Raw genomic sequence first — 24,318 nt, 5'->3', positions numbered from 1 at the left:
TCATTATCATTATATTGTATCGCATGGCTGGTGTTGGAATAATAGATATAAATATTTTTTCAGTATGTGATTTAGTTATTTCGATTTTGCTGGTAGCATATATAGTTAATATTATACTTTTAGGGGCAATTTTCCTGAGGAGCATTGCGCCGCGCGAGAACATATTAATTAAATAGTGTTTTGCAGTCAGGAAAATTCTTATCAGATAGATTGCAGTAACATTTTTTAACAATCGGGGAAACTCGACGAATCGAAAGATTAGAAGCCGATCAGTCGTTTTTCAGCAACTACGGTGATTCTCTTCGCTACGAGATGTTTGATGATCGTTCCAACCAAAAAATGTGATTTCTAAGTAAACAAACAGTACATATGTGAAGTAAATAATGACAATTCAATAGTACAGTATAGAAAAGTATAAACAGTTACATAATTGACGATGAGGCATGCAAATTATTAGGAAAGAATTAAAAGTTGCTTTTTTGATAAAGTTGTGTTATAATAATGTTAATAAAGTGTGTAAAGAGAGAAGGTAATTTAAATAAAAAATCAAACTCATTTTGTATATTTTATGAAAACGGAAAAATCGACGTTTCCTTCCAACTTTTATTTTCTATAATAATAAATATCAATTGTCAATGCAAAAAGAAAAAGAAAGCCGTCGATCAGTCGATCAGTTCTCGTCGCTCGCTACTTCGAGCTCCCCCTGCTAATATGGAGCAGAAAAACGTGTGCATAATGTTAATAAATAATTGATGAGATTGGCAGTTTCTTCTTTTTCTATCTTTTCGGATTTACACACAGCATTCTCGAATCTAGCGATGTGTCATTGTTCTGTTTTGTTTTGTTATCATTTTTCTTTGTTACATCGCTCGAGTTGAAGCCGATATCACACGGAACAGGAAGTGGATTTCTTTACGCATCTACCAATTATGTACGATTATATTACGAAAAAGTACTCGCTTCGATCATTCCGGCATTTATTTTATGTACTCAAGCTTACGTATGATTGTGGTAATCAAGTCACATTAGAATCCATAGTGTTTGTTTTTTTTGTTTATCAACCAAAGTGTATTTATGCGTTCGGTGTTGATATGCTTCTACTCGAGAAATTTAGTCATTCATAATTAATTTGGTTTTTGTTAAATCTATAGACAGAACTGTGCCTTGTACAGCTTGCACAATTTTTCGACAGTTTCCACATAAATTCACATTATTTTTCACGCTTCACTCTAGTTGTCGTCTTATCATCTGCTATTATATATAATATGTATAATGAGTCTCCTGCGCTAAGGAGGGTTGTTTTTATTTATATTTCGCGTGGTTTTAAGTTCTTAATTAGTCTAAAGTTTTAAGTGATCATTTTCTTTTTTTTTCCCTTTATTTTAATTTCTAAATGTATTTGTGTGTATGTGCGGAACAATCACCTCTGTGTGTTTGCGTGTGCGTATGTATGTGTGTGTGTGTATGTGTGTGTGCACTACATCATCGATATATGCCGTGTATAATGAAGAAAAGTTTACTATGGTTGCCTTTTTAATTTATTTTTTTTTAATTGCGAGAACTACTCTAACTTAATAATTATTAATCTTAAATTATCAACCTATAATATATTTTTGAAATTCAACAAACGTAAAATGTTACGCGTTATTATTTCCAATGACTTTCAAGAATTCTTTTTTCAATCATGTCAACAATTAATAGTATTTATCCAATCGGGCAACGATTCATATATTATGTATATAAATAATATTTCAAACAGTTAGTTTACTATAATTTGACGGCATTTTAAATAAAAAATTTCACACATATTCGACGAAAGTACAGCTCATTCAACAACTATATATACAAGTCTGATTATATAATGAGCAATGAACCTGTTAAATATTGCTATATATTTTTCTGTGGTTTAAGAAAGTTTACTAGAATTATATACGGTATACAAACGAATATTAATACTTGTTTTATTTATCGCAATACTTGAAGCAACCATAGCATACTTCTCTATATGTATATATATATATAATATATATATATATTCATATTCATGTATATATGCTACCCTTAACGCTGAATGTAGTTTACATATCACTTATTACTCGTACCTATATTTAATTTATTTATGAATATATTTACTTTATTCATTTTCTTTTTTATTAATTCACGATACTTCTTTTTTTAATGAGTACAATATATATGTTCTGTATAAAACTCGTATTTACAAGATGATCATTTTTTTTTCTAACCGTCGCTTCCACAGTTTATCATTCTTTCCCTGACTGTATATAATATGTGACTTTGCTCTTAATTTTCTTTTTATTGAAAATGTTCTGATCTATGGCTTAACCGTTTAATTTTTTTTATCTGTGCTATATGTTAAGAATGCGCTAGCGACTTGGCCAAGATACAATAATGCGATCCTTTTGCTTTTGTATTTTTATGAACGCTATATAATTATATTTTATGTGGGTATTTTTTTCTGTTTACTCACACAGACGCATTTATATTAATAATTCATACATTCATGTAATCGACACAATAATAATATTAATAATGGCAATGATATCTTTGGATAATGATACAGTGGCAATAAACTCACTAAGGTTTAAATAACAAAATTTTTGCTCAACTTTCTCGCAAACGTATATACATGTACAATAATATTAACGTTCTTTTAATCCTTTTAAATCTTATTTAGCTTTGAAGAGCTTGTCCATAAAAATAAAAACGTAAATCCTACCAGAGGACGTGTCTGTAATGTCTCGTCTGAAGATCATTGTTCTTTGAGCGCCTATATAATTATTACATCAACTCTTTCCTCGTCGCAATATTTTTTTTAAATCCGCAGCACCGATACGACCGTCGTATATAAGTATAATATATAATATAGATAAAACTCATATTCCCTGGACATATTTTTTCTCATGCAATCGTGATATATATCGATTATATGATCTATCGAAGTATCAAAATAAGAAATAGACGTGTCATTTATGGAAACGCGGCGATCGCTCGGTATGACTTTTTTTTCATGCACGTACGAACGTAAAGTTAGAATTAATATAAACACGTTACACGTAGAAAACTGTATTGATTCGTCATTTACAATAATAATGAAAATAATTATATGGATTTATAGCAATTCGAAGTTTCTTTTGTTGACGTATTAAATACATTTTTCCGAGCAAGCGTATGTATTACACAATAATACTACAAATAAATACAATCATATAGTAAATGCACAACGTTTACTTAGGTATAAGTTGGTTATTTACTTATACGGCGTATCACAACAATGAAATACTACTCGATCATAATCGAAAATTTTCGTTTATAATTTTTCCGACTATTATATCGTCCCGGCCAGTGTGATGTTTTTATTTTTTTTTCTTTTTTTTTTCTTTTTTTTAAAGACCGTATGCATCAGGTGGAAAAGGCTGCGTTTTATTTTTGCGACTTTAGTGCTTCAATAGTTTATGTAGAAAAAGAGTAGCAAAATTACGTGACCGCTTTGAAATTTGTCTTTCTGAAGAAGTGTGACTTTTATTTCGAATCGTTTTTCATTATATTCCGTGCAATTATAATTGGCTCAAGTATTTAGTTTTTCAAAATTGAAAATAAACTTCTACATGATCGTACTGATAAGATTGAAGAGAAACTTGAAAGTTACCTTGTCATCTGGTCGCATTCATTGCTTGTTTGATCGCGCGGCTGTTCTTTTAGACTCGCCGTACTCAATTTTACTTTTTCGCCAAAGCGAGCTCGCCAACTAAACCGACTGCACTCATCGCGATGATCGATTCGTTTTGTGCTCGAAGCTAGATTTTAAAAAGTGCATTTTTAGGGTAGCAATCGAAGCGTTTTCTTTGAAATCAAAAAATTTTCGTTTCTTTTTTTCTCTTCACGCAAAATCCGCAGTTATATTTTTAAACGAAATTCTTCCAATTTTCATCGGCAGATAAGCGATCGCGAGAAACATCCCTCTTTTCTTTTTTTCACATTAAAACTACCAGAGCCATTATCGTCATTCTCACGATCGCGTTATTATGCATTCGATCAGCTGGCGGCGGCGCGTTCTCGTTCGTTGGCGGCTGCTCGCGTGTCTGACGCGAAATTGAGCCTCGCGTTATACCCGTCGATCTAATCCTCCTCCCCCCCCCCCCACACCTTTTTTCTTTCCTTTCCGCTCGCTATGTGTGCAAAAGTATGGGTGACGGATGGACAGACGGCGGAAGGGCCTTTGACGATTTATTGTTCCTCGCGCATCACATGAATGTCGATTAATCCAAGGCTCATTTGCGAGCGTCCGTTTTATCCGTCTGTCAGATATAGGAACTAAATACCAAAAACCGAATGCTTTTCGCTGTCGCGCATGAATGAGAGATCGTCGTCTTGGGGGAAGGGGAAAGGATAGAAAAGAGAGAAGACGGGAAGGAAAAGATGTATATATATATATAGGCGGAGTGAAAAACGAGGATCAACGGCTTGACTTTTAGAGGCGCGTTTAAGCGATCTAGGCTCTAAGGAGCAAGCGAGTGTTTTCCCCACTGCGATTTTCTCGTCTGTGCCTTGGCAGTTTTGGCCCCGACACTGCCTGTCTTTCGCCTAGCTCTCCGCACGCTACTGTACAGCTGGGAAAAAATAAGGGAGTGAGAGGGATAAGTGTTTTGAGGAAGGTGGCGGTGGTGGTGGACTTTGGGGCGTGTGCTTGGTCGATATCCTATATACAACCAGCTTTGCTGTTTTCCTTCCAGAAAGCTTATGTCCGCTCAGTCTCGGTCTGAGATTTTCTTTTATCGTCTCGTCTAAGTAAAATTTTTCATCTTTGTGCGTCCTTGTGAATGATAAAGGCTCCGTGTCGTTTTGTTTTGGTCGTTCGTCTTTCATCTATTCCGTTTGATCTTCGTAGTCGTGTATCCGTATATTCGTTTAGCAGTAGTCAGAGTCATCGTTAGAAATAAAAGAAAACTAGTTGCGAGTGAATTTGGAAAATGAGCATTTGTATATTTAATGCTAATTGCAACGCGCTCGCCACACGCCTAAGCCACACAAGCAGGGAGAGCGGAAGGCAGTGTAGCTTCAGCGGAACGGTGGAAAATCCTGGGGCTGTCGGACTTCAATTTGCATTTTCCGAGTCGCCGAGCGTCACTTCCAGGCCAGAAATTTATGACGGCTCATCGACTTTCCTTTACTCTTGACCCTACCCTGTTCCTCCTTTCTCTCTCTTTCTGGCTGTCGTTTATTATATGGCATATTTGTTCAAGGCGTTCGCGTCGTTTGCACCAGATTTTCTTTTTTTTTTTATTTTAGTTTCAATGACTTTATTGTATATGAGTGATTCTGTTCGTTTCGCGTATGTATATAAAGAAGTAGAAAGAGTCCGAGTTTGTACAGACGCGCGCCCATTTTGCTAGCGTGCGTTTGTTACTTGAGAATTTCTTTCATCTGTTCAACACTTTTTTTTGTAAAATCTTACAAATGTCTACGTTTGTAATTCAATCCGACGTATCAATAAAAATGAAACCTCGCGAATGACGAGCCTGACGAACACAAACGATGATTTGAATGGGGTGCACGAATCAACGTCGTTATCAATTTCGGATTAACAATTGCGCGAGTGGTATTCCAGCCTCAGCCTTGTTCAGTGAGATCCCGTAACAGCTTATAAATAGTTATTTGTATGCCTTGGCCGAGCCAAGCGCGAGTACGGCTTGGACGAGATGTGCTTAACGCGGGACAGTATAAGGCCAAGGCGTTAACGCTATCACTTTGATACCAGTGCGAGAGAGCGATTCGGAGCCTCGTGCGGACCCAACTTGATTTTTCGACACGTCGCGAGGCACGCTCACTTCACCGAGACCGCGTCAATCGAGACATCGCGCATGCAGTGTCGAAAATAACAATCCGCTCTCGCCGCAGCCTCTTCTTTTTATCTAAGTGTAAAGAATTCTATGTTGCTCTATAGGAAAAAAAAACAAAAAACTTATTTTACGACGTCTCCAAAACAAAAGCGTCGTCGTTATCAATATCCTTTGATTTCTCACTCTATTCTACGTGCGGCAGAGAAAAATCGCGAATGGCAAATGCGTAACCGATGGTTTTCAAATGCGGGCCCACATTTTCCATCACCGTCTGTCGCGTCTCACTTTCAACTCTCTCCGAGCTTACTATCTTTTTTTTTTTATCATTTCACGTTTGTTTAAAAAGTTCGGTGTAAAAACATTCTGAAGCACTTAGGATCGTCGTCATTTTTTTCCGTATTTTTTTTTTTTATTTTAGTTTTGTTCGTTCGAACTTATAACGTCCTCTCTATTAACGCTCACGTAATTAATACATCCTAATTTCTCTCTTACACACCAGAGCTTACTTTTTCCCTTACATAATTGTTTTAACAACACTTTATAATTTTATTTTTTTTTTTAATTACTTTTATCGTTTAATTTGCTTACTCTTAAAATTCTGTGTTTGCATTTTACGGTAATCTGTGTTTATCTTAAGATCGAAAATTGTAATTGTAGCCGCTCTTCGATCTTCGTGCCAAAGAGCGTAATCATCGTTTCATGTCCTTATTTTTTCCTATATCTCGCTTACGAACTAGAGATATTTCTGTATAATGTCACGCGGCATGCATTTCCGATTCTCTCTTATCCTCGGGCAAAGACCTCGTGTGTTTGTCGGTCCATCCATCAATTATCTCGTTTATTTTTGCTCTCCTAATAGGCGGACATTTTTTGTATTAATACTTTGTTGCTCGATCCGCCTCGATGCACCGGCTCAGTCTTTGATGCGCACGTTCGGGCGTATTGTTATTTTTGTTTATCTCGCTTTGTATATCGTTTTATTTTTTATTATTATTATATTTTCAAACGAGAGGGCGCGGGGGAGCGGAAAAAGGCTCAACGGCTCGGCCTTGTCGTGTGCCCCGGAACAATAAAAAAATTCACGCTTGCGGGCATTTTGGTTTCGTTTTCTTCTCCCCGCTCGTGGCGTCCCTACTCCACGTTTTGTTGCCGCTCTTCTTCGGCTTTTTCGTCCATTCTTCTTTGGCTGCTTTCGTCTTGCGAAGGAAAAAATAGTCTTCTTTCTCAGAGTATTGTGTGAGTATGCCTGGCATATTTTTTTTTCTTTTTTTTTCGTCGTCGTAGGAGACGCTCTCGTTCGAGACTCCTTTACTTGGCCTCCTCGAGCAACACGAGGTCGTCGGCTACGACGTCGCTGATGTGAAGGTATATGATCCAATACATCAGGTTAAAACAGACGAAGCAGACCGGAAAGACGATGCGAGAGTACTTGTCAATGTCCGACGGCGTCATACCTGCAATATGGACGGTCATTATGTAGCATTGTTTTATTTCTTAATTTTTATTCTGATGGTCAAGTGCAAAAAATGCTAGGAGGCATTCCAAAAAAACTTTTTTTTCTAGAACTTCGGGCATTTTTAAATATATCGATGTGTTTCGGTTCACATTTCTTCGCGAAGTTCTAGAATGCAATTATTTAAATAAAATACGTGTGGCAATGAAGCATTGGTACCGAGGCTTGACTATTCTATGACACAAATGAGGCAGTAAATGAGCATTATTTGAGCTAAACTGAGATGTATGATTGATAGTTTTAGCTACAAATAAATATTTTACCCATTATAGTATGTTTTGTTGGCTTTGGAAAAGACTGAAGTGCAGAATGGGCATCCTCTTGAGCTAAGAGAAAAAATTTCAGAAACAGGCTTATTGTACAAATGTAACCTCTCTTTAATTCAAAGTATACCTTATTATTGATACATCTATTAGAATTTTATACGGGAAAAATTTAATATCGCATGAAATATATATGTTAAAATTGGTAACATTGATTAATTGATGTACACAAGATATTTGGTTTAGAAAATATATTCATGCATTATTTTGTGACAAAGGCGCCAAAAAATGATTTTATGTGATAATAATATTTGGTGGAGGTTGTTCAAAGGTTACATTCATCATGACTGATTCACGACTGAATAATTAAGTTGTTTTCATGAGTTGAACATCATATGTTTGATACATATATATAGATAAAATTATTTTTAGGGTGGTTCGCTATATATATATATATATATATATATATTTATATATGAGATTCTATTTATACATTTTGAAATTAATTGAGACACGTTATATAAATATAAAACTGTAAGAAAATAAACTCCAAGTAACGGAGAAGATAAAATAATAAATAATATAACGGTTTGTGTAATTATTGTGAGCGTGTAATAAATAGAAAGTATATATTAAGGAATAAATACATTAAATTCTTTGAAGCTATACTTTAGGAATTATAAATACATTGTAGTTATCACAAACCATCGGTTGGAAAAAAATTATCTTTTATAATAATTCGAACCACCTCAATTATAATTGTAATGAACATAAATCGTTTATATGAGTATAATGAATTAAGCTTATCAAGAATTTTTCAAAGTAAGTGCATAAATTATTAAATCATTATAATTTGTGTTGAAAGTTGTTATTTTGAAAAATAAAACTACAAATTTATAATTATGTGCTAAGCTATGAGTAGATAAATAAAACCATGTAAAAAATTTTTTTTGAGTTTTTTTACTTCATCTTTCATTCCTTAAGTTAGACAATCATGATACTGTATAATAATCCTTTTCCTTGAATTATTTTCTCTCAACTGTAAAATGTAGACGTATAGTTGGTAGATAAAAAATTGAAAACATTTTGGTATGACCATTGGTATCTTGAAATATTTTTGCATCTGTCCAACTCAGAAAAATTTTTCAATAGGTTGAGCAAACAAAAATATGATTGAATAACAGAGTTATTGAATAAGAAATAAATTAAGCGTCAACAAAATTAAATTAGGATACTACATGTATATAGCATGCTATTTACAGTAATAAAAAAGTATTCTTTTTAGTAATTATACATGGGATAATTGTATAAATTACAGAAGTCAGACTTTGACTAAGACATATTTGTAATAAGTAGAATACTTTCTTGTAGATTTTATAATGACAATAAAAATCAAATGAAAAGAATGAAAAATTAAAAATCAACCTTAATAAGGAAACAGTTGATGAAAACGTATATCGTATTACTTAATAATAAATGGTACAAGTATAGAACTCGGGTTAAAATTGGTAAATAAAATGCTATGATAGAAGCAGAGAAACTGAGAATCGCAGATTGTTTGGTTTTAATTAAAAACTGAAAAGCGAAAATGTTATTATTTAAAACATATTGTTTCATATATATGCATTTGTTAAAAGTAATTTTTTTAATATTTTAAAAATTGATTCTACGGCATCAGTTAAAATTTTCTAAAAAAATATAATTCATACGATATCCTATTACGATATATATTAAATTTTTTATAATATATCAAATATAAATTCTCGTGTAGGCATAGAATTAACTTTTTATGAGTGTATAGAAAAAATATTTACTCATTTTACGGACTACTTTTGAGTAAAGGTTATTTCGTATTTCTTTCTTTTCTAAATACATCGTTTTATATTTCAAGAAATGTGAAAATGTTGACAAAATTCAAATTATTGTCTTATCTTCCATTCTTATATTCTGAAATGTATATGAGTCAGTAAACTAGTATACGATACTGAGTCGATTCGAAGCGAACGTTTGTAAAGTAGATGTTGCATCATCGCATGATTTTCAAAATATGCAGATTGCTTTGCAAATTATACGTCTTTCAGTACATTAATGAGTTTGGGTTTATTTGTCGTTATTTCAACTCTCAACCTCATTACTAGTATTATAAAGGATTTTTAAGTGACCTTCGTTGAACAAAATATCTGAAAGTTAAAAACAGCTTCGAATTTCCAAGAACCTTTATACGAAAATAATTAATAATTACTTTGGACACACATCGAGACCGTGTTCAACTTTCTTTCTACAAAATCGTTGCGTGAATAAATGAGATAAAACTAATAAATTGCGGGGAACTTACCATATAGTTTACTAATGTCCTTGCCAGGATGTATGAGGTGCTGCGGTGGCGGCGGCGCTTCCTCGTCGGCGCGACCATTTATGGTGTTCTCGAGGGTTCCGCCCTTGCTGTGTGCCTTGGGGTCGTGGACCTTAAAGCGCACCTCCTGGACATAACGGCACCACTTACAAGAGACACGGCACATTCCGATGTTTCTTGCCGATTTTTTCATCGGCCATCGTTGTTTTTCAATATTCGTGCAATGTTTGCTTTGGAAAACGATGAAATAAACACGAACCTATTGATACTTTTTCGATTAACTAAGCTTTATTAAATGTTTAAATTTAATATAGCATGATAGAGTGACGTTAACAAACCGCAAACGCATATAATCATTATGACCCTTATGAGTTATTAATTTCATTTTATCTACTTCACTTACAATTGAAATTCGACGTTGTGTGAAACGTTGATCTCTACTCGTGTGTGCACATGTTTTGGCAAAATTGCAATCTCTTTTGTTATTTTCCACGCTAACGGATGGTTCAAATTGAATAACAAAAGCCACACCGTGTGCATTTTTCAGCGCGAGGCAAGCACGCATGTAATTTAAATTCGTTCAAACATTAGCGGCCTGCGCGAAAAACTTTTCATTAATAATTCTCGGCGCGCAGTGAAGAAAAAAAAGGAGAGTTGAAAAAATTCGTTATGCACACGAAATATTTATTTCGAGGCTCACCGAGAGCAGGCTCTTCGTCCCCTCTTTACATTCCCGAGTGGTTCAGCGAAAAATCTTCGGCTTCCAACTCGTATATGGAGCATTTAATTAACGAATGAATTAATTAAGTATAATACCCCACGGACCCTCTAATTGGAACAGCGCGCTTGCGCGTGCAGCTGGCCTCGTCGCGAGTTTTATTCATCCGCACCCGCATACATGTTACAATCTGCAGTCCTGTACTGCGTCAAATCGAAAGAAATGCGGCATTTTTTTTCTCACATCCTTTTTCTTTTTTTTTTTTTTCGGTGTGTAGAAGCCATAATTCACGGGTGGCTCTGAACTTTGGCTATGCAAATTTTTTGTTTTCCAACTCTGACGCGCGAAAACAATTCAGCAATATGGAAATTAATCTGGACATTTGATTCGTACGCTTTCCACGCGGGAGGGCTTTTCCATTGCAGATAAAAAAAATAACGGAACACACTGCGCGAGCAGGTACACGTTGATTTTTTTTTTTTAATGCGCGGATTTTCTTTTCTCGCATTTCGAACTATTTCGTATAGATAGATCGAGGCGCGCGCACGCGCACGCACGACCGAATAAAAGCTCTGTGAGAGCGAGATTTGGAAAGCGAGTGCGAGATTAAAAGAATATTTATGGTTTTGCGCTCTCGATATGCGTTCCCGTGCGCAATATTTCCCGTCTGCGCGATAGCAAATTCATTTCGCTTTGGCCGGCGCGCGAACTCTCTTTCGTATACTGCTATAAAATTTTCATGTTTTCCGCCGGTTTGTTTATAGCTTGGGGTTCTTTTTCTTGATGCAATTTTCAATGCAGCGAGCGCTTGACTAATCCGATCGGAACGAATTGAAAGTTTGGCAGTACGCTAAGCCGTGAATGCTTCGTCCGAAGTAATTTTTTAAATAGTCCGTTTTGAGTAACGACACTCAAAAGCGACTTTCGTTTAAAAATAATTTGACCAATGAACGAAGCTTTAAGAATTCACATTTAATCCATTCGTCACAGCAATTCGCCTAAATTCACTTGGCCACGTCGTCGACTCTTTGTCTACCTAAGTACGTCACGGTAGGTTAGACAGCCGTCCAATTATTTAAACTTAATTAACCAATTTCTCAAGTCCGAAAACGAGAGCAATGTTTTGCGATCGTAAATTAGGCAGCTTCAGTAGCCTCGCTGAGTGGTTCTCTGCGCTTTTAAGCTTCGTTTGGCGCTTCCTCCTTTTCTTTTGTGTTGGTCGTCACGCGACGGCCAGCGAGGACAACGACTTCTCGCTATCTCCGCCGCCTCAGCGTCTCTCGTCTTTCTTATAACTTCTTTACTTCGCGTATCGTTGGCGCGCGCGAGCCGGGCCACTTTTCTTCCTCGCTGTTGTCCTTTAATTTCGGCCTGGATAAAGAGTTTCCTTCCCTCTTGGATATATTTTCTTGCGCCGGCAGCGTCGCGAGCGGAAAGCTTTCTCTTTTTCATTTCCGGGCGTCGAATATTCCCCTTGTACTCGTTACGCGCTTCCTCGCGCTCGCGATCTCGTCGCGAAATTAATTGCAAGATGATTGGACTTTTGCAGGCGAACGCCGCCGCTATTCGCGCCCTCGCCCCGGCGAGCAAACATTTCCACGGCTAGTTTGAAAGTATTCCGGCCGAGCGGTTTTCGCTCATCTCCGTCCGACGCTTATATTTGCCAAATGAAATCGACGTTCGACGTGCGCGCGAAATTTAATTTGCTAATCGATCGCGAGTGAGAACCGGCGTGAAAGGGAGAAAAACAAAAAGGCACTCGGCGTAAATTAAAAATGGCTCATCTCCACGCGGAGAGAGAAGATGCGCGCCACTTCGGCTACATCGTCAAATTTGAAGTTGGCTCTCGAAAGGAAGCATGCTAACCTCGTGCACGCGTCCACGATCCTCGTAAAAGCTCACGATGGCGTTCGCAACGTCGTCGACTATAACGGCCGAGAGAGAAAGATATTATCCGGGGGCAGACGAGAAAGGCAGACTCTCTTGTTTCATTTCTGATTTCCGGCTGATTTTTCGGTCGGCTCTATGGAAGAGCAGCTTTATGAAAGGCAGTCGCCGTTCATTCTGTTCGACGCCAATTCGCCGAATAAATAACCCATGCGAAGTTGCCCCGCGTTTCATTATAAAATCTCTTTCAATCGAAAATGTACCACTCAAACGGAGTATATACGATAAATCAAATTCCAAGCTAATCGAATGCATTTACCTTTCAATCTCAAATTGAATCGATGCGAAAAAAATCTCATTTTCCAAAGCACGATCGTGCGAGTTTTCGGGTCGCATGTTACTCACGGTTTGTTTGGGCGCATGATGGTCTCCGTGATCACCAGGCACGCCGGGCGGTCCTGGAGCTTCCCTTGCCGCTTTCATGCTTTCCGCAATCTTCTGGAAGCGGCTTTTCCTCATTTGAATCCTTTTCGCCATGTAGCCGACCGTCGCGTATTCTGCGCACAAAACACAAGCCTTGTTAGACTAGATTCTCTCTGGTGACTTGGTCGAAAAGCGACCTTTCATTTTTGCCCAAGGGAGCGTGGGGTGGGTAAAGAAAATTCATCAAAGGAAACACAAATCAATCGATCGAATTCCTTCGGTCATGTGTGATCAATTTATCACAAGTATTTTCACTTAATCTGTGTCACAAGCAGCTTCGTCTATGTTACCGTGAGAATTAATTCGCGAGCACGCCAGTCCAGATAAAATCTTTCTGTCGCATACTTATAATGCTTGTGAACACAGTTTGCCATATCGCATACGCGATATGTAAGTTATAACATCCGTGCACGGAAATTGCGACCACTGCGCCGCATACTCTCCAAGTTATAATTCATGAAGCTACGTGTGTATACAAAACTTTGAAAATCCTATTTTCAGATAGCCGATAAATAGCGCGATTAAAAATCATGCACAATTTGCGCTGAACAATCGAGTTTTCCAAATGGATCAAGCACGTATATTCGAGAGCGGCATTGAGTGCAGCAGAGTACGAGTTGAACTTTCTGTAATCCACTTGCATACATGGTCGGAACAGAAAATTTCAATGGGTGTTTCTGTTGGTGTTTCGCAAAAAAAAAAAAAAAAATCCACGCTCTCCTATATAAATCCTAAATAAAATCAACGCGCGGCCGAAATCCGACGTGCGAGATATATTACGGATGATTTCCGACCATGACGGATTTAATTAAAAACGTTCGAGCTGCCCGACGAAAAATGTATTTATTCAACGTTTTCCGAACGACAGATAATTAAATTTGCCGAAATAATGATCGTCCATGACTTATCGTCGGTGTATGAAAAGAACGAGCGACAGGAAAATTTTAATCTCGTCGTCGGCAAAGTTCGCCAATAGCAGGGAGAGGAGAAAGAAAAAAAATGAAACAACAGCGGAGTAGCGCACGTCGCGAAATTTACGGAACCGCACGATTCGATCTTTAGAGCGAGGAAAGTTTAACACGAGTCGAGTGTTCCGCTTCGATTGCGAATAAGTTGCTATCCTCTTGCCTGCCTGCGAACTTGGGTAAAGTTCGACTCTGCTCTCAGGCTGCCAAATTGTTGCCGGGCATTATCCATCGATCGCGAGTTCCTTACTACTTATTCTATCTATTCTCGTGCCGTTTCCCCCGGAATTTTTCGTTTTATCTCGCTGTGTTACGGTTATGTCACTCCGCGCCGATGATAAATTGTTTCGCGCTAAATTGTTATTTATCGGACAGGGCGAACGCGGTCGCCGCAGGCTTCTGCCTTTATTTTAGCTTTCGGTCGACTTGATTTATCCGCGAGTATGGATAAAGGAAAGCAAGAAAGATTTATAAAATAGCAACTGGACTGCTCGTCCCTGTATCCGTTACACGAATATACATGGCTTAGCGAGTCGCATTGAAAATGGAAACTCAACCAGTCCGGCATCTGCAGGATAGCGCAGCCAGCAGCGAAGCTCATCAAGCTAACGCAGAGGCGTGCCGGAGCTGAAATAATTGGCTGCGACTAAACTAGCTAAGCAGCAAAGGCGAATTGGCTCGCGATCCGGGGGCGCCCGCTTGATATATAGGGCATTCCCATTCCCCCGGCTGCGTCGGTCTTGATCAAACTTTGCAGTTTTTGTCTCCAAGGAAGCGCTCTCATTTGTGCGCCGTTCGCCGACTAATGGCCGGCCTCCGATATTACGTTTCGCCACCAGCTCCCTCGCCCCTATGTAGGTCAGCGAGCTTCATCTTAGTTATGCACGCGCGCGTGCCTTGCTCGCCCCCTCCCCCCTTCTCTCACTCTCTCTTTTGTCGAGGGCCCAACATTTTTGGCTCTCCCCCTCCCGCTACTCGCCACTTCGCAGCCGCTTGGATTTCAAGAGGTGATTAGTTTCGCAGAGACGACGTCGCATATCGTCGCGCGCGACTGCCGCCAAGTTCGCGGATATAGAGTACTAGCGAAACTTACAAGTATATCTGATGCAAATGCACTGGAAGTGAGCTTTCCAACTTCCTACTCCGTCGTACGATAAGCTTTGTATCGTTTCCCTTTTTTCTTTTTAAATCATTCGTTTTCAATTAGGAGTAACTTTCGAAATGGATACTGAATTTTTATTTCGCTCCGTAATTCAATGGGGACGAGTGTACCACGCAAGACAGGTGGACGAAACTATCGCTAATTCGACAGCTGGCTAATGGAGCGTGAAAATGTGTCGTCGTGATTTGTTATTAATCATCGGTGCGACTCCCGTGTCGGGTGTGCTCGAACGGCAAAACTGACTGATGCGGCATCTGTCTTATTTACGCGCTGCGAAATTTGCGACGAGTGCTTTTGAAAGAGTGAAAGAAGACGAATAGAACGGTGCGCTGCAGTCGTACCTTTCGTTGTATTAGACTAGCTTGAGTGACGTGTATACGGCAAAGGGGAATTTCGTAGTCTGAGAATAAAGCTACTGCTACAAAAAGAATTTCGCCTACGAGGATGATTTGAATTTGTAAAAGTGCCACTACTCGATAATATAAACATATGCGTAAATTCAAAATTCGATTTATCCATTCGTTTATTAATTTATTTTTGAAGAGAGATTGAACGATAAAAATTCGAGATATCACGTTACCCGAACTCGCGTTGTTTTTATTCAACTTCAATTTGCACTCCACGTGTGTTTGAAAATTGGCTTTGCAACATGATAACACAGTTTGAAAAAGTAATTTTTTGCGATTGATTCAACAAAGATATATATATATATATATATATATATATATATATATATATATATATATATATATATATATATATATATATATAACGTCCATCCGTTGAAAATAAAATATATATTTCCACTCGATCAATTCTACGGATAATGACTATACATACAAGCTTCGGTGTATAGAAGAATCCTTATAGTAGTAGGAAGCTTACAAGTAATTAATAACGAACGTGATAGATAGAGTATCACATTTTAATCCTTTCTCAATTCTGCCATTCATCACTTTGGATTCACTCGCGATAAATAACTGTCTTCCTTTCCTTCTCTCTCTTCCGCCGAGTACAAGACAAGATCGAAAGCTCGTCTATTCAAGACAAATTGTTTATATCGAATATATAAAAAGGCCAGAGAGGATTGCCCGCCGGGCGCTAGCTTGGCTCGAGCCATTCATCGACTTGGTACTTTCAATTTTGCATGACGGCATTCTCGGATGTTTCTCATGGACTCTATACGCTTGTCGCATAATTTGAACAAACGGGCCCGAACGCGCGACGATTATTATTTCTTTTTCTTTTTCTTTTTGCTAAATCCCGATATAATCGTTGCGCTTTGATTCTCTCTTTAGGAATCACGAGCGGGGACGTTAACATTACGTTTGTCCTCGTTGGAAGTGCTTTTCTCGCTATCGGCTTTGTATCCGATAAAATATTGTCATTTTTAAATGGCTCTCGGGCTCGAAATAATTATGAAGGTAATTTACTCTTTTTACGCAAAAAATCATCGAAATCATTTGTTTTTGTTAAATTGTCTCGGAGAGACTACAGAATTCATTGAAAGGCACACCAGAGCACAGTATCATCGCAATAACTTCTGTATTGTCGCAGCTTCGTCCAGACACTCACACACACACACACATAGAGGCGAAAAAGAGCACTGGCCAGTGCTTCAATAAAATGAAAATATTTCGCTTCCTTTATCCTCATCTTTGGTCGCATAGGCAAAGGCACTAATTCAGGCAGCGATACAAGCCCTGTGCACACACGCGCACGTTGCTCTGTCCGTATGTGCGCAGCTCGACTGCCGCGAAATACACTTTGTGCGCGTTGTCACGCGGATGCACGAGGCGTATAGCGAGAAGACAGATAAATCGGTGAATTGATGCTGATATATAAGTGAATGTGTTCGACGCAACGAGATGATGATTTTGTCCGTTGGCGAAGATTAGATCGAGGAAAATAAATACTACGCGTCTCTCTTTCATTATGTGTGACGATGCGCGGCGTTTTCATGCAAATTGTTCACTGATTCACGTTTTTCTAGACCACGAAGGTCTGCCTTTTAATAAAATAATGAAAGTGACCTCTTGTGTGATGGGTTGATTTTGTTTTTCAGCGACTCGAAATGTTACAATTGGCCATTCTCCGCTACGACATAGTCGGTCGACCGATGATTAAGTAATGGGATAATCTCGTAGTTTGCGATGCAAGCGAAAGTGAATTGAAATGTTTCGTTTTATTGAAAGTACGAAAAAAAAATAAGAATTTTTTTCGTTTAGCTATGTCTATGTTTAGCGATGAGAAATTGCATTCAAGAATGCAGCAACTGTTCGTGCTTTTTCTCGCGTGCGAGCTGCTGGAATCGAGTTATAAATGAACTTACGTCGCCGAATGCCGACCGTCAAACGAAAGTCATAAAAATAATCGAATTGCGCTTCAGGAAAACAGCAATCGCATCCGAATTGCAGAGGAAAGAAGACACGGACGTGAGCATTAAAGAATCACGATGACGAACGATCCCGTCGCCGAAAATAATTCATCGGGAACCGCAATGACCCAGCGCAAGGATATGCATCCTCGCTGATCGCCAAATATATTCCGCGAGGGCCTTGTAACCTGCTGCATCTAAATATAATAGCGTCCTATATAACGTGCCAGCATCTTCGGCGTGTCACGCCTATTGTAAGCTATCTCTGTCGCGCGACTTCGCCCAAGGCCGATCAATGTAATCTTGACGCCGCTACACACGAGGCGACTAATTATCGCCGTAAGCCGAGGCAATTTCGTCGGGCCAAAGGGCTCCGCCCTCGAAGGCTGACCGATGATCCGTGAAATCGAGCCACGAGCGCGCGCGCGCGCAAGTTTCTTCGTGGTGCGGGGGCCAAATTGAAATCAGCGTCGCTCGGGTACGCGAGCTCGGCTGCTCGTCCCTCGCGATGAATTTATAAGCCTCGATCGCCAACTGCGCGGAATTCCCGGGAAGAAGAGGCTTCTGCCCACATGGTTTACGAGAGCTCGCTGAAAGTTCCGCGCGCGTTGATGACTCGACTTTGGCGCGCGAGCGCTTATTCACTCGAATAGTTTTGCCCTGACCTTTGTCATCTCGCAGTCGATGGGAATTCGATGACGTCGGCTGCAGCCACTGCTCGCTGTCAGATGTTGCCGCGAGCGCGACTTCCTCGAGCTTCTGGGGAAATGCTGGGTGAAGATTTCACGATGGCCTTATTAAAATCCGCGAAGATTGGCCGCGAACATCCGAGTCAAGCAGAGACGCACAGGGCAATTACGAAAACTATTTTGATTACAGTTGGTTGAGACCTGTTGACTGGAAAATAGCTCAATCCTCGGCACGGCAAAAGGCCATGTGGAGTATAAAGGGATAATCGGTCGTGAAGTCGCTACACATCCACGTGTGTGTGTGTGCACTAGTATGTACTTGCAACGTAAAAGGGGGGAGAGGAGGGAAGAGCCATAGTACGTTGACCCAGGAGGAAGTGGCGCGCGATATAATTTCCTCCTGGCATCAGTCGCTCGTCGCTCGCTGCTTCGTGTGCATTGCTGTATAAAAAGAGAACGTCAATCCCTCAAGACATCGAAACGCCTGCTACATATGAACGCTATTTTCTGAATATCTTTTTGTATGTTGGATCGTTTGTCTTGGGGCGAAAAAAATGAAGTATTGGAATCTCGTTTTCGCCGTTTGCGGAATTTCGGCGATTGTCGAAGCCACCACTGATCGACCAGGAAAATCGGTAATACTGAAAAATTGTCATTGCACTTGCTACGATGAAGATGCTCCTCATCCAGATATTTGTGACGGTAATCTTTTTTTGCAACACTTTTTTGCTATCTTCGCGAGGAACATTTTGATTAAATCGGTGCGATGTTGGTTAAATAAATAAAAAATGACAATCAATAATTAAAGTTTTATGCATTTAGTTTCATTATCCAAATCTTCGAATCTGAAAATTCGCTCGCTGACTAAGTTTTACGTTTGACAAAAAATGTTTAGCAACTACGAAGAATATAAGCAACGCCTACGTCGACTCGGAGATAACGTTCGTAACTCGCGCGGAATGGGGTGCAAGACCACCAACAAAGATGCTACTGGATTTGGAAACAGTACCGGCGCCCTACGTGGTGATCAGTCACACCGCGACAAAAAGCTGTTACTCCAAGTCTCAATGTTTGCCGCACATTCGCTCAATTCAGGCATTCCACATCGAGTCTCACGGGTGGCTTGATATCGGCTACAACTTCTTGATCGGTGGTGATGGCTTCGTCTACATTGGTCGCGGTTGGGACAAACAAGGCGCTTACACGCACAAGTATCATCAGAACAGTATTGAAATTTCGTTCATAGGTACTTTCCGCGAGGAGAGACCAACGCAAGTTCAACTTGACACTGCCCGCAAGTTAATGCAGATCGGTGTTAGGGAGAACAAGTTGGCTAGGGATTACAAGTTGCTCGAGCATAAACAGGTGGGATTACCTCATACCCAGAGGCCTGGCGATTTGTTGTACGATATTATCAAAACTTGGGAACATTGGGATCCCAATCATTAGAAAATAAGGCCTCGTAAAAAACACTTTTTCTTGTTTGTAATTTATGACACAAATGCTAGTTGTTCGATATTACTATTCCAAACGCTCTTGCAAAGAATTCTAGCAACCACTGTACCTAGAAACATTTTCTAGTATATGTTTCTTATAATATCATGTAATTGTGATTTGTAATTGCCATTTTCATAAAAACTTTTCAAAATTTTGTAAAATACTGATGTATTTCTCGCTAAACAAGATAAATAAAATTTTATTTCCTTGCAGACTATGAAAAACATTGAATTTATTGGAAAAATATTAATTGTATGCGTACTTCAATCAAATATTAGTAAGTTCTGATAAAAGATTTTCGACATTAGAAGATGAAATTTTTTTTTACATTTTGTTATCTTTTAAAGTGATTGAACAAAATTCATCGCCATTACAAAATCAACCGTTTGCCAAAATTGTTTATACGTATTTCAATATTTTTCCATTCTGTGCACGATTCAGAAGAGACCATTGAAACAATTTTCATGTAAAGTCGGAGTTTTTCTATATTATTATTTTCTTCATGCCACTATTTTTATTCTGTCCATTATTGTTTTTTATGAATCTTCTTGTACAAATGTTTAACAAATGCTTAAAATAATTTCTTTAAACTTTGCCTATGTAAAATATTTGTAAGCAAACATCCAAACTTTAATAAATGGATAGCATGAATAGTCGTCTAACGAGTCAAACGAGATGTCAAACGTTAAAATAAGTTGACTAGTATATATAGTAACTTCTGAATCGAACGTAGAAAATAAGTGCAATTTCCCATTTGAAATACGCGGAAATGTGTTGTATTTTTGATGACTGTAATATATTAATATCGTAACTGTGATGAGAAATCTCATCATCAAAAATAGCGCATACACGAAAAAGGAAAATGTCCATCTTTGATCTTCCAACGAGACGGGGAAGTGGGCGAGCTTGCACCAGCGTGAATCCGCAAAAACGCGAGCACGTACATTTGACGTATATGTTTGTTATTCGCCACAATATCTAATTTATTCGACGCTTGTAGCGAGGTCGCTCTATAAATGCTTATCAAGGTCGGTGTTCGATCGCGGCCCCCTTTTCGCTGGCTATCTAGGCGAAGAAAGGCTGTGATATGAAGGGTCTATTTCAGGTGCTGCTGCTGGTGCTCGTTCCACTCGATAATAAAGAAGTCTGTCGCGGCTGCTGCTACTGCTACTGCTGCTGCCACGGATTTCTCACGGCCGGTTGCTCACCACAAATAACCCCCTCTTTCGCGCGCGCGCGTCTATACGCTGCAACTTTTCCTTCTGCAGCGACCTCTTTTATTAATAACCACGCCGTATTTACATCACACCTGCGCAAAAAAGCCCCTCGATGTACCGGCTAGTCAGACAACCTTATGGGCGTCTATATTTCTTTATAGGATACTCTCTTTTTTTTTTAATCGGGAAGTTTGTCAACGAAGTTTTATTAATAATTATGACAGACGCGTGTCTAGTAGTTATAATCGTGTGAGATTCGTAAAATTTAAGTGACAAACAAAGCTATGATGTAAAATAAATTAAATTATATAAAATACGTTTAAAATTTATTTGGAAAAGTTTGGGAAAAATCCTTTGTACAGAGAAATAATTCGAGGTACGGAAAGAGCATACAATTTAAACGTCATTCTTTAATCCAATTGATGATCATTCAGGTGTATAAAATTAAATATTGTTCTCGTTAAGCTGATTTAATTGGGACGATATCCACTCTAATAATTTTCACTGTGTTTCGCCGACAATATATAACTCTACCACTCTGAATACTATTTTTCGTCGTTTATCAGCTACGGTAAGCTTCAAAGAATGCGTTTTGTGTGTACAACTCTGCCGATGCCGTTGAAATTTTTAACAATTAAATACTAGTTGGCTGAATAGAATCCAGCGATTTCGAATCATTCGTTAGCTTCAATATTTAATAAAGTGCTTTTCCAGTGAATTTTGTAAACAAAGCAAGAACATTCGTCGAGGATTGCTTTACAAAACGAGGAATTTGAAACTTTGAAATATAGATTTTTTTTTAAATCCGAGCGAATTTGATACAACAAATTCTTTAAAAATTTTTTTTATATTCATTGTAAGATTTAGCACTTTGTTTTGTTCACTTTACTGAAACTTTCCAACGAGAACAAATGTACTTTTTGTCGAATTTCTCAGCTGTAGCACGTTTTAAATTGCTCAGAGCGAAGCGCGTTCAATCTAATTTTACAGATCGTTAAAAATGTAATCATTTTCAAGCAGTCTAGCAAGCTTTTAAAGTCTCGAATAAAAATGGAATATCACTCGACATTTTAATTATAAATTTCAATTAAAAATCGAAACGTTGGAAGCTACATTTATTGGTAAGTTATCAATCACATTGAAAGTAATCTGTTTATTGAACGTGATTAAAATGTCATGTATAAAAAATTTATATACATTTTAACTATCACTTTTAATTACAATTTACCGACAGTCCATTGAAATCGTTAAGTATATTTATTATTAAATTATAAATATAACATGAAGGTGTTTTACATGGCCGTTAAAAATAACTTTTTTATCGATAATCATAGTCTCTCGTGTCTAGTCATAAAAAAATCGTATTTCCTCTCTTGGCACATTTTACCATCAAAACTTTTTCACTTATCAATAAGTCGCAAATCTTAGTAATGCGGTAATAATCGTTAAAAATACAGACGTTATAACACGGAGCCACGTACGAGATTGACCCCGGTACGAAAACACAAAAAAGAAAAAAATAGAGAGAATGACCAAACGAAGAAGACACGAGCGATGTGGCGCGAAATTGCGTTTCCGCTGGCTGCGGTTTCAATCCGCAAGCGTACGTACACGAAATTAAAGCGAAAAAACCGGTCAAATGTACTTTTTTTCCCTCTTCCTCGCTCGTCCTAGTCGAAAATAATAACCGAGATATAGACTGGCGAGTTGCGGGTCGATTGTAGTTGTGTGTGTGTGTGTGTGTGTGTGTGTGTGTGTGTGTGGCGTGTTTTTGCGTATGGATGCACGTTTGATAGGAAGCGGCAAAGCGCACTTAATTTGACGCGCGCACATATTTTCGGGTGGAAGGGCTGGTAAATATTTGCACAATCGCGCGCTCGTTATGTCACGTATTGCTCGGCCGAGCGTTAAGTTTTTAGCGGCTTTACGGGTTTATTAAAGCGTTATCCGAGTTAATTGATTATTATCGAATACGCACGCGGTGATTCGACGTGCTTGGATTGCTTCGTTTCGAGCCTTCTTTTTCGGGCTTATACTTTTCAACGTCAACGAACTTTTTGCCCCCGATTCATCAATTTTCGTTTCGAAAAGACAGTAAGCAGGAAAGTTAAGTATGCGCTGGAGCTTCTGGAAAAAGTTTCCAACCGAATATCTTCTCGATTCGAGTCGAAGCTTTTGACGTTTTACATTTCGGGAAAGCTGCGGGATTGCGAAATGTAAAACGTCAAATGTAAAATGTTTGCACGTGTATCGGTAAAAATATTTCAGATACCAGATATGTACGTAACGCGTTTTAAAAAGAAATTGTATCGCGATGTAGTTTCGAATAAGTTTTTCGCTAGGTCAGAGTACGGATACCAAACAAATAACGGATAAAGAAGGCAATTCGACATTGTTTTTCTGCAGCCTGAATGGTTTGCGTGTTTTGATAAAAGTTTAGATACAGTCGGAAAAATAGCTTCGCACGAGGATATAATATTTTTCTTTTTGCCGGGGAAACATTATTTAGCAACTAATGGGTCGAATTAGCGAGTTTATTCTATCTTTATCATGAGTAGATTTTTAAAGAGGTCGTTGTTGTGGGTTTTCGTTTCTATAAAATCAAAAGCATTACATCTAATCCCAGTCAATGTATAAATCGCGTTTGAACAGCACCAAAAACATAATCGAAAATTTTTGCTACGAAAAAATCATCGTCACGCATCATCAAAAACCGAGCTTTATGTCCTCTCAGCGTATCTGCACATACGCACTCACAATAAGCAGTTGTATGTGGGCCTTGAGCGTCCGGTATTTATGCAAATATGGCTACACCGAGAGCGTTGATGTCCTCCGGAGAGTTTTACGAGCCGCGGCAGTGAGAGCGCGGCTTCCCCGCTGTAATTGGAGCTTGTGCGGAAATTCTTCTGGGCTGTAATTTTCGATAGCTTTCCAATCGGCGAATTCGCGAACGCGAAACAAAAAAAGGGGGGTGGGGAGGTGGAGGGACTACAATGGTGTCTCATTTATTAAGAAATTTTTTCAGCGGATCGAGTAATATCGGCTGCAGAACTTTTGGCGGTTTTGTTTGATTACTGTGTAACACAACGACCATTTGCAGTCTTTGTTTCCTTCCGGAATATTTAATTGCGAAAATTCTTGTTCACCACGGTTCCAGTCATATTTTCCATAAGAGGCAACTAGAGGTATCCGAGAAGCAGATAGTAATAACCGATCTAGTACATGTTTCTTTCACGAATACGCGAAAATTTGATGTGTGCTTTAAGATAAATATTATCTGACTAATCAATAAAGCATTTTTGTTCATATTTCTATACGGCGTAATAATTTACGTTC

At 38.5% G+C, this 24,318-nt stretch overlaps 2 protein-coding genes across 5 annotated transcripts in view; one reads left to right on the top strand and one right to left on the bottom strand.

The window, feature by feature from the left end:
• Positions 1-834: 834 nt before the first annotated feature.
• LOC131672166 (gamma-aminobutyric acid receptor subunit beta) overlaps positions 835-24,318 on the bottom strand; it is a 143,622-nt gene continuing 120,138 nt past the window's right edge. For 3 of the 4 annotated variants that reach the window (XM_058949211.1, XM_058949214.1, XM_058949212.1), the window contains 4 exons: positions 12,998-13,149; positions 9,970-10,114; positions 7,635-7,697; positions 835-7,312 (listed from right to left, as the gene is read on the bottom strand). In XM_058949211.1, coding sequence (XP_058805194.1) covers positions 7,167-7,312; positions 7,635-7,697; positions 9,970-10,114; positions 12,998-13,149 — 506 coding nt within the window. In that variant the 3' untranslated portion in view covers positions 835-7,166. The remainder of the gene's footprint in view (positions 7,313-7,634; positions 7,698-9,969; positions 10,115-12,997; positions 13,150-24,318) is intronic. The other variant, XM_058949213.1, reaches the window with a different exon arrangement.
• On the top strand, positions 18,683-19,983 carry LOC131672167 (peptidoglycan recognition protein 1-like). The gene is made up of 2 exons (XM_058949215.1): positions 18,683-18,970; positions 19,164-19,983. The coding sequence occupies exons 1-2, from the start codon at positions 18,823-18,825 to the stop codon at positions 19,715-19,717; spliced, it is 702 nt and encodes a 233-aa protein (XP_058805198.1). The 5' UTR covers positions 18,683-18,822; the 3' UTR covers positions 19,718-19,983.

The sequence above is a fragment of the Phymastichus coffea genome, unplaced genomic scaffold (genome assembly GCF_024137745.1).
Source record: "Phymastichus coffea isolate CEN01 unplaced genomic scaffold, Cenicafe_Pcof_1.1 PCOF00144, whole genome shotgun sequence".
NCBI classification, from domain to species: Eukaryota; Metazoa; Arthropoda; class Insecta; order Hymenoptera; family Eulophidae; genus Phymastichus; species Phymastichus coffea.
This window is presented reverse-complemented; position numbering and strand designations above follow the sequence as displayed.